The sequence below is a fragment of the Hyperoodon ampullatus genome, assembly GCF_949752795.1.
Source record: "Hyperoodon ampullatus genome assembly, chromosome: 6".
NCBI classification, from domain to species: Eukaryota; Metazoa; Chordata; class Mammalia; order Artiodactyla; family Ziphiidae; genus Hyperoodon; species Hyperoodon ampullatus.
The window spans coordinates 27,976,003-27,987,065 of record NC_136919.1 but is presented as its reverse complement, the minus strand read 5'-3'; the positions used below and the strand labels follow the sequence as shown (position 1 = coordinate 27,987,065).

The following is an 11,063-nucleotide window of genomic DNA, read 5'->3' as shown; positions in this document are numbered from 1 at the left end:
ACCCCAGCAACATGTCAGATGCGCTACTTGGCCGCCCCCACCCCGAAACCCCTCCCCTGCCTGGCTGCGCCGCTTTCAGGCCTCGCTAGAGCCTCCTCCCGGTTGCCAGTTCCTGCTGCTTTCAGCCAAAGAACGCTATGCTCGCCCGCCCCCGGACCAGAAGGCGTCACCCGGAACCTTCCCGGGGCGCCCCTCAACTACAACTCCCGTCATGCTACGAGAGAGCTCCTGGGTCCAGCCTCCCCCGGCAATGGCTACCGAACTACACTTCCCGGAGTGCAAAGGGTGAGGGAGCCTCTGGTGAGTCTTACCGAGGAAAAAAGGGATCACTTGCCACTAAGCTTACATTTGATTGGCTGATCTTGTGGCGTCCCTGCCGGCTGGGGGCGGAGCTCTGTCTTGAAGCTCTCATGAAACATGGCGGTCCTCTGGGTTTCCGGCGTTGCCAGAAGAAGCTTCACGTGGATAGTCTCAGAGGCGCCACGCAGAGAATTTTGGTCTCGATTCAGGTAAAGTGGAAGGTTAGACGGTGGGTCATGCTACGGAAAGTAAGGAGAGAAACTGAGAAGGATGAACTAAGACGGGACCCTGATCCTGCGCCACCAGGGAAGGGGCAGGAAAGTGAGCGAGGGTTCTGAGCTCAGAAGCTTCAGCGCCGGTTTCCGCGAGCGGTGGGGTTCCGTCACTTCTTTTGGCGTCAGTTTACTCATCTTAGAACCGAGTTACCACCCCCTTACCCTTCCACTTCACTCGTTAATTTATTGTGTAAACCGTACTGACCGTGTGTTCCAGACACAGAGTGTAGTGTGGTGTCGGGAAACAAGTGACTCATTTGGGACGAGCAGCTCAGGAACATGAATGTGAAAGTACTCGATGAACTAAATTCGTTTGCGGGGTATATTTCTTCACAAGCAAGATTCAGAGATGAAGTGCAACCTCCTCATTTTGTTCGTTCATTGATTCACTCAGCAAATGGTTTTTAGACAGGTGTCCTGGCCCAGTATTTCTCTAAGTAGGATACAGCAGCGGAAACAAAATCCCTTCTCAAAGCGTAAGTACTCTGGGCAAGAGAAAACTGAGGCCGCACAGAAAGGGAGTATTTTGCTAAAAGTCAGAAAGCAAGTTTATGACAGAGCTGGATCTGGAACCCAGGCCTCTTAACTCCCCATCTACTGCTTTTCCCACAATACCATGTGGAGTTTTGTAAAGGTAAGTCTATTTGACTCAGTGTTAGGACATCAAAATTTGTAGGAACCTTAGGGAACAATATATGCCCTCTTAGATTTCAAACAAAAACTCCTTCAATCCAAAAGGGTTTTTATCATCAGCTTATGCATTTATTAGCTTCCCCTCTATTTTGGTTAATATTTATTATTATCTTTCACATCTCCTTCAAGTTTGTTTCGTTCGCTCATTCAACAAGTTATTTCTAGAGTGTCTGCTATATGCTGGGCATCTAGGTATGAGGGATACAGTTGTTAATAAGACAGACTAAGTCTTTGTCTTCATAGAGCATATGTAATGGCGGAGGAAAAAATGCACAAATATAATTTCAGAAAGTGGTAAATTATGAAGAAAACTAGAGCACAGACGTGTATCTTGGAGGTACTGCGGTTTGTTTTCAGACCACAGTAATAAAACGAGGATCTCAAAGCATGTTATACAAATTTTTTGGTTTCCCAGTGCACATAAAGTTATGCTTACACTGTACTGTAGTGTGTTTAACGTGCAATAGCATTATGTCTAAGAAAACAATATACATGCCTTAGTTAAAAAAATACTTTATTGCTAAAAAATGCTAACCATCATCTGAGCCTTTGGAGAGTCATAATCTTCTTGCTGGTGGAGGGTTTTGCCTTGATGTTGATGGCTGATGATAGTTCAGGGTGGTGGTTGCTGAAGGTTGGGGCGTCTTGCAATTTCTTAATATAAGACAACAAAGTTGGCGGCATTGATTGACTCTTCCTTGAATGATGATTTTTCTGTAGCATGCAATTCTGTTTGATAGCATCTTACCCACAGTAGAATGTCTTTAAATATTGGAATCAATTCTCTCAAACTCTATGCCTTCTTTATCAACTAAGTTTTTGTAACATTCTAAATCCTTTGTTGTCTTTTCAAAAATCGTCACAGTATCTTTAGCCCGAGTAGATTCCATCCCAAGAAACTATTTTCTTTGCTTATCCATAAGAAGCAACTCTTCAATGATGGGGTTTTATCATGAGATTGCAGCAATTCAGTTACATCTTTAGGGTCCACTTCTAATTCTAGTTCTCTTGCTATTTCTACTACATTTGCAATTACTTCTTCACTGATGTTTTGAACCCCTGAAAGTCATCCGTGAGGGTTAGAAACTTCCAGACTCCTGTTTATGTTGATATTTTACCTCTTCCCATGAATCACGAATATTCTTAATAGCATCTAGAATGATGAATTATTTCCAGAAGGTTTTCAACTGACTTTGACCAGATCCATCAGAGGAATCGTTATCTATGGCAGCTGTAGCCTTACAAAATGTATTTCTTAAATAATAAGACTTGAAAGTAAAAATTACTCCTTGCTCCGTGGACTGCAGAATGGATGTTGTGTTAGCACACGTGAAAACAGCATTAATCTCGTACGTCTCCATCAGGGAGCTCTTGGGTGACCAGTTGCATTGTCAATGAGCAGTAATATTTTGAAAGGAATCTTTTTTTCTAACAGTAGGTCTCAACGGTGGGCTTCAGATACACAGTAAACCATGTTGTAAGCAGATGTACTGTCTTCCAGGCTTTGTTGTTCCATTTATAGAGCACAAGCAGAGTAGATTTAGCATAATACTTAAGGGCCCTAGCATTTTCAGAATGGTAAATGAGCATTGGTTTTAACTTCAAGTCACCAGCTACATGAGTCTCTAACAAGAATCAGCCTGTCCTTTGAAGCTTTGAAGCCAGGCATTGACTTCTCCTCTCTAGCTATGAAAGTCCTAGATGACATTTTCCAAAAGAAGGCTGTTTTGTCTACATGGAAGATCAGTTGTTTAGTGTAGCCACCTTCATTATCTTAGCTAGATTTTCTGGATAACTTGCTGCAACTTCTACTTGCTGCTTCACCCTGCACTTTTATGTTATGGGGACAGCTTCTTTCCTTAAGCCTCATGAACCAGCCTCTGCTAGTGTCAGACTTTTCTTCTGCAGCTTCCTCACCTTTCTCAGCCTTCATAGAATTGAATAGAGTTGGGGCCTTGCTCTGGATTAGGCTTTGACTTAAGGGAATATTGTGGCTGGTTTGATCCACATCAGTAATAAGGCTGTTTTGCTTTGTTAACATTTGTGTGTTCACTAGAGTAACACTTTTAATTTCCTTCAAGAACTTTTTCATTGCATTCACAATTTGGCTAACTCTTTAGCCAAGAGGCCTAGCTTTCAGCCTATCTTGGCTTTCAGCATGCCTTCCTCACTCAGCTTAATCATTCTAGCTTTTGATTTAAAGTAAAAGATGTGCAACTATTCCTTTCACTTGGACACTTATAGGCTGATGAAGCGTTACTAATTGACATAATTTCAGTATTGTTGTGACTCAGAATAGGGAGGTCAAGGAGAGGGAGAGAGACCAGGTAACAACCAGTTGGTGGAGCAGTCAGAACACACACAACATTTATCAATCAAGTTTGTTGTCTGTATCAGCATGGTTTGTGACACCCCAAAACAGTTACAATAGTAAATCAAAGATCAGTGGTCATCACCATAACAAATATAATAATATCAAAAAAGTCTGAAGTACTGCGTGAATTCCCAAAATGTGACAGACATGAAGTGAGCAAATGCTGTTGGAAAAATGGCGCCTGTAGACTTGATTGATGCAGGGTTGCCACAGACCTTCAGCTTTTAAAAACACACAGTATCTGCGAAGTGCAATAAGATGAGGTACACCGGTATAAGAAATTACTGAGATGAAAGGAATAGATTACATTTCACTATGATGAGATGTGACTGGAGTAGTTTGAGGAGAAAATGAGAGGTGAGGAAATAGAGACTATAAGCATAGTCAACTCTTTTGAGAAGTTTTGTTATAAAGGAAGCTGGAGTGGAACATGGAATCTGGGGAGAATTTCCTTTAAAGATGGGAAATCCTACAGCATATTTGTGTGTCATGGGGATACTCTAGTAGATAGGGAGAAATTGGTAAAGAATTGATGCAGAAAGAGGGATAAATAGCTGGAAGAGTCTTTGAGTAGGCACAGAGGAATAGTGTTACAAACGATTTTCTTGGCTAGACATTGTTCATTTCTGGTACCCTCCAATTTCTGTAGGGATGACCAATCCCAATCAGATGCCAACTCCATAGAACACAGGAGTTAGTTTATGTACATAGAAGCACTGAAATAATGTGTCAAGACAGATTCCTTCACATTGGCCCATGTACTCAATAATAGTTACACAAGCAGTTTTAAAGGACCCCAAAATTAATAAACAGATCTCCGTATTCAGGAGTTTATAATCTGGCACAGTGGTTCTTAACCGGGGACAGTTTTGCCCACCAGGGGACATTTGACCATGTCTTTTGGTTGTTATGACTGGAGGACAGGAGTGCTACTGGCATTTAGTGGGTAGAGGCCAGGGATGCTGCTGAGCAACCTGCAGTGAACAGGATAGCTTCCCACAACAAAGAATTGTCCGAAATGTCAATAATGTTTGGGCTGAGAAACCCTGATCTAGTAAGAGAAGTAGACTGTAAGTAAAATTAAAACTCAGGTAGGATGCAGTATGCTCTGAGAGCAATATACAGTGCTCTGATATATGTGGAATCTTAAAAAAAAAAAGGATACAGATGAACTTACTTACAAAGCAGAAATAGACCTACAGACATAGAAAACAAACTTATGGTCACCAAAGGGGAAAGTGAGGGAGAGGGATAAATTAGGAGGTTGGGATTAACGTTTACACACTACTATATATAAAATAGGTAACTAACAAGGATGTAAGGTATAGCACAGGGAACTCTTTTTTTTTTTTTTGCGGTGCGCGGGCCTCTCCCGTTGCGGAGCACAGGCTCCGGACGCGCAGGCTCAGCGCCCATGGCTCACGGGCCCAGCCGCTCTGCGGCATGCGGGATCCTCCCGGACCGGGGCACGAACCTGTGTCCCCTGCATCGGCAGGCGGACTCTCAACCACTGTGCCACGAGGGAAGCCCAGGGAACTCTATTTTGTAATAACCTATAAGGAAAAGAATCTGAAAGAGAATATATATATATAAAACTGAATGTACTGTACACTTGAAACTAACATGACGTAAATCAATTATACTTCAATTTTAAAAAAGTACTATGAGAGATCAGAGAAGCTTACAGTTATACTTGATTGGGGAAATCAAGTAAAGCTTGAGAGAGAAGAGTTTTGTCCCAGGACTTAGAGGATAAATAAGATTTCTATAAGTGGAGATGAAAGATAGTTATTTCAGATAGGATATAACTTGAGCTAACGTGACATCAGGAAAGTGGGAAACAGAATGTAGTTTAGTTTGGGTAAGGCATAGAATGTATATAGAAGATTAGTGGGAGATGAGGTTAGAGAGGTAGATTGGGTTTGGATCTGGGAGGACCGGAAATCCCAGAGGATTTACCTTCTTCACCCATTCTTGGGAATTCACATAGCATGTAAAATCTGAAATTAGTTTTTGTTTTCTCTTTGTGCCAGTTTAGTTCAACTATAAACTTCCAAGGGCAGGGGCCTATCTGACTCTTCTCTCAACACTGCCCAGAAGAGTAGTAAGTGTGCAGTATATTGATTTAGATTGATGGGCAAAATTAGGTCTTCTGTTGGTCAACTTCTTTAATGCAGTGAACTAAAGATTCACATATTTGTTTTTGATCATTCCAGAAAAGAGAAACAGCCAGTGGTGGCTGAGACAGTAGAAGAGGTGAAGAAAGAACCTATTCTGGTGTGTCCACCCTTACGAAGCCGAACATACATACCACCCGAAGATCTCCAGGGTCGTTTGGAATCTCATGTCAAAGAAGTTTTTGATTCATCTCTTCCTAACAATTGGCAGGACATCTCCCTGGAAGATGTTCATCTGAAGTTCAGCTTCTTGGCACGTTTAGCTGATGACTTGGGCCATGCAGTGCCTAACTCCAGGCTTCACCAGATGTGCAGGGTCAGAGATGTTCTTGATTTCTATAATGTGCCTGTTCAGGATAGATCTAAATTTGACGAACTTATTGCCAGTAATCTGCCTCCCAATTTAAAAATCACTTGGGGTTACTGAGCAGTTTAAAGGAGGAACACGTTGAAATATTTTTTTTTCCACCTGAGAAGGGGGCTGCTTATCAGACATTTTGATACTTTACCATGTGAAATGCTGTCAGAACTGGTCTGTAAATCCACTTTTTTCTGTGGAAGGATGTATCATCTCCTTTTTTTTTAATCATCATGAATTGACAAATAAGATTTTCTTTTCACATTTGCTGAAACTTTTTTTTTTAATGGAACCAGGTCATTAATAATTTATGAAAATATATGTTACGTAACAAGGTAACATTTATAAAAGAAACATAAAAATCTGTGTTGTGTATTGTGAAAGTTGTTTCACTATTCGCTTTACTGTATAAGTAGAAATAGTAGAAAATAATACTGTTCAATCTAGATTAATCTCTTGGAATTAAAGTAGATTTCTTAAAGTGTGTTTGAAATTTTTTTAATGTGAAATTTGCTTTTCTGCCTTGTCATTTTCTTAATTTAAGTATTATAAATGAAAAAGTTAGAATATGTGTTATTTTGGTAAAAGATAGAACAGATTCTATACCTAAATGAATATTCTCTTCAAAGGAGATGATGTTTATTTCAAACCCTTTTTCTTTTCTGTAACTTTTAAAAAGTGGCCTTGAGTACTTATGAATATCCACTAGGGTGATAAGTCTGCAGACTTTCATGTACTTAGTTTGTGGAAATTACTCAAATAGTGAGCTAACCAGATGATTCTGAATGATAAAAAAAAATGAGGAAGTGATTAAATTAGGAATTATTCTTTTTCAGACTTTAGATATGGCTAGAGAGTAATGACACAAGAAGGAATTGCTTATATTTTATCTTGACTACAAATAATTCTGAAAGAAAAGTGATAGGTTTTAAACAAAGGAAATTGTATTTATTTTCTTTTCTAGGGTGACTCCTTGGAAGAGGGAAGAAATTAGTTGGATATATAAATTCTGGTATGTTTATTAGAAAAATAAGTTACAATATGGTCATGCCCTATAAATGTCATCAGTGGACAATCAGATTTTCAATAACCTCTACATTGAAGAAATTCAGAAGTACCTGGAATGTCAAAGTGTTTGGAGCCCTGGAACTTAAACATTAGAGCTGTTTATCCCTTCTGCTTCTATGTGAAATGGGTTCAGCGTGGAAACATTTGAATTTCATGTACAGGATTTGATTATCTCATTTCCCACACAACTTTTACTTCTAATCTGGAGACACAGAAAAATGTGCAAAGGGTAAGGTGGAAGTAAGAGATGGTGAGGGCAGTGTGGAAAAACACTTGGTTTCTTCTGGAGAGCTGCAAAGCCAGCATTCATGTAAATGTTAGGGCCAAAGAAATTACTCCTTCATAACCTGGAGCGGTTTCTCAAAATTTAATGTGCTTATGAATCACTTGGGATCTTTTTAAAATGCAGATTCTGATTCTGTAGGTCAAAAGTGGGTCCTGAACTTGTCTATAAAGCCCCTAGGTTATTCTGATGATGTTTTGAGTACCATGACCCTAGAAGCTAGTATTGAGGTGGGAGACTAGTACTGCCCCCTGAAACAGCAGTCCTGGAATGTTTAGCTGACAGGGAAGGGAAACTACACATTCATCAGTAACTCTAGAGGGCATCACTGGTTTACAGCCGAATATAATATATCAGAATAATGACCTATAGTTTTCCTGGAAAGATTAAATTAGGTTTGCTAACTTGTTTCCTGAGATAACTAAAAACATGATATAAAAGGTTTACCTTTTAAAAAATTAAATGATTACTATATAAAAATGTTAGCAGTTTTACTCTGTTGGGACATTGAACTCTGTGTATGCTTACATAAAAACTAATAAAATAGAGATTCAGTGTTAGTAGAATGAATGGTCTTACACAAACAGTGCTAAATAACAAAGATTCAACTGATTAATTTGAAGATTCTAATTGGCTTTATTAAATGATTCATAAATCAGGCAGCATCCCCTCCAGCAATAGAGAGCTGCTCTGTTGAGCTTCAGAAAAGGAAAGGTTTTTAAAGGCAGAGAGGGAGCAGAAAAAAGGAAATTACTAGCAAAAATGCATTGTTTTAGGCAAGGTCACCCTCTTTAAGGGGAATGGATAGGGTCTATCAGTGGATTACCTCCAAGTGCTGACCAGGAAATTCCAGATTGGCGGATTAAAGGTCACATTCCTGGGGAAGGTCGAGTCTATAATGAGGTTAGATATTGTCTGGGTTTGCTGCCCTGTGGCACAAATGACTTCATTCTGGGTTTGTCTCCTTATTAACAACAGTATATATTTCAAGCAGCAAAAAAGAAACTTCTCCCTCTCTTCTTTTTAATTTTAACGTGTCATTTATAAAAGCACTTTTTTTTAGAAAATTGGGAAAGACAGAAAAAATATCTTTTCCATCCACCAGATAATCACCTAACATTCTTGTATATTAACAAGTGAAAAAAACCTTTTTTCCTGTATTTTAAAATTTGCTATGACATCCTGTCATGTGACCCCTTCACACCATGACTATTTCTACTCATCTTTAAATAGTCTTAAGAATAATAGATTTGATTAATAACATATTCCATAAATGCATGTTACATAGTTATTCAACCAGTATTCTATTACTGGATTTTAAATTGTTGCCAGTTTTTTGCTTTTATGTTATTTTATTTTATTTTTTTTTGCGGTAGGCGGGCCTCTCACTGTTGTGGCCTCTCCCCTTGCGGAGCACAGGCTCCGGAGCACAGGCTCAGCGGCCACGGCTCACGGGCCCAGCCGCTCCGCGGCACGTGGGATCCTCCCAGACCGGGGCACGAACCCGCGTCCCCTGCATCGGCAGGCGGACTCCCAACCACTGCGCCACCAGGGAAGCCCTATGTTATTTTTTTATTTGGCTTTTCTAGTTTTTTTTTTGTGTGTGTGGTACGCGGGCCTCTCACTGTTGTGGCCTCTCCCGTTGCGGAGCACAGGCTCTGGACGCGCAGGCTCAGCGGCCATGGCTCACGGGCCCAGCCGCTCTGTGGCATGTGGGATCTTCCCGGACCGGGGCACGAACCCGCATCCCCTGCATCGGCAGGCGGACTCTCAACCACTGCGCCACCAGGGAAGCCCGGCTTTTCTAGTTTTTTGAGTGTTGGTGTGCCATAAAACACCTTCCTACTCAGAAGTCATTCCACTGTGTCTTTTTTTTTAATTTTTTCTTGTTACGCTTGTTTTTAATTACACACATACAATGTACAAGTTAATTGTAGAAACATTAGAAAACAGATAACCAAAATTTTAAAAAACTCACATGGTGATAAAAATTATTCACACCTAAAATACGTATTTTTACAAAAGTGGTTTTGTATAATACAATATGTATTGATTTGTTACTTCTCTCTTAAAATATGTATTTGTTTTGTTAATAAGTATATTTCTCCAGAGTCGTTTTAAATTACTGCTTGATTCTTCATTGAAAGATACACGCTATTTAATTCATCCTAAACATACAGATTGGTTTTATGTTTTGCACATATAAACAATACTCCAGTGAACCCCCTTGTACATATACTTTTTTTTTTAAACATCTTTATTGGAGTATAATTGCTTTACAATGGTGTGTTAGTTTCTGCTTTATAACAAAGTGAATCAGTTATACATATGTGCCTATATCTCTTCCCTCTTCCATCTCCCTACCTCCCACCCTCCCTATCCCACCCCTCTAGGTGGTCACAAAGCACTGAGCCGTTCTCCCTGTGCTATGCAGCTGCTTCCCACTAGCTATCTATTTTACATTTGGTAGTGTATATATGTCCATGCCACTCTCTCACTTTGTCATAGCTTACCCTTTTCCCTCTCCATATCCTTAAGTCCATTCTCCAGTAGGTCTGTGTCTTTATTCCCGTCTTGCCCATAGGTTCTTTTTTTTTTTTTACAACTTTATTGGAGTATAATTGCTTCACAATGGTGTATTAGTTTCTGCTTTATAACAAAGTGAATCAGTTATACATATATATCTGTTTCCATATTCCTTCCCTCTTGTGTCTCCCTCCCACCCTCCCTATCCCACCCCTCCAGGCGGTCACAAAGCACCGAGCTGATCTCCCTGTGCTATGCGGCTGCTTCCCACTAGCTATCCACCTTACGTTTGGTAGTGTGTATATGTCCATGCCTCTCTCTTGCTTTGTCACAGCTTACCCTTCCCCCTCCCCATATCCTCAAGTCCATTCTCAAGTAGGTCTGTGTCTTTATTCCTGTTTTACCCCTAGGTTCTTCATGACATTTTTTCCCCCTTACATTCCATATATATGTGTTAGCATACGGTATTTCTCTTTCTCTTTCTGACTTACTTCACTGTGTATGACAGACTCTAGGTCTATCCACCTCATTACAAATAGCTCAATTTCGTTTCTTTTTATGGCTGAGTAATATTCCATTGTATATATGTGCCACATCTTCTTTATCCATTCATCAGATGATGGACACTTAGTTTGTTTCCATCTCCGGGCTGTTGTAAATAGAGCTGCAATGAACATTTTGGTACATGACTCTTTTTGAATTATCGTTTTCTCAGGGTATATGCCCAGTAATGGGATTGCTGGGTCATATGGTAGTTCTATTTGTAGTTTTTTAAGGAACTTCCATACTGTTCTCCATAGTGGCTGTATCAATTCACATTCCCACCAGCAGTGCAAGAGTGTTCCCTTTTCTCCACACCCTCTCCAGCATTTATTGTTTCTAGATTTTTTGATAGCAATTCTGACGGGTGTGAGATGATATCTCATTGTAGTTTTTTTTTTTTTTTTGCAGTACATGGGCCTCTCACTGTTGTGGCCTCTCCCGTTGCGGAGCACGGGCTCCGGACACG

The 11,063-nt window shown here is 40.2% G+C and overlaps 1 protein-coding gene across 2 annotated transcripts; it reads left to right on the top strand.

The window, feature by feature from the left end:
• Positions 1-417: 417 nt before the first annotated feature.
• MRPL50 (mitochondrial ribosomal protein L50) lies at positions 418-11,063 on the top strand (the record flags this gene model as incomplete). 2 transcript variants are annotated; one of them, XM_079707014.1, is made up of 4 exons in its annotated part: positions 418-509; positions 5,859-6,135; positions 7,142-7,189; positions 11,006-11,063. In XM_079707014.1, 3 exons carry the CDS (start codon positions 418-420, stop codon positions 7,169-7,171), a joined length of 399 nt encoding a protein of 132 aa, XP_079563140.1. In that variant the 3' UTR covers positions 7,172-7,189; positions 11,006-11,063. The 2 variants fall into 2 exon arrangements, with proteins under 2 accessions (XP_079563140.1, XP_079563139.1); XM_079707013.1 differs by lacking the exons at positions 7,142-7,189; positions 11,006-11,063 and having other exon boundaries at positions 5,859-6,594.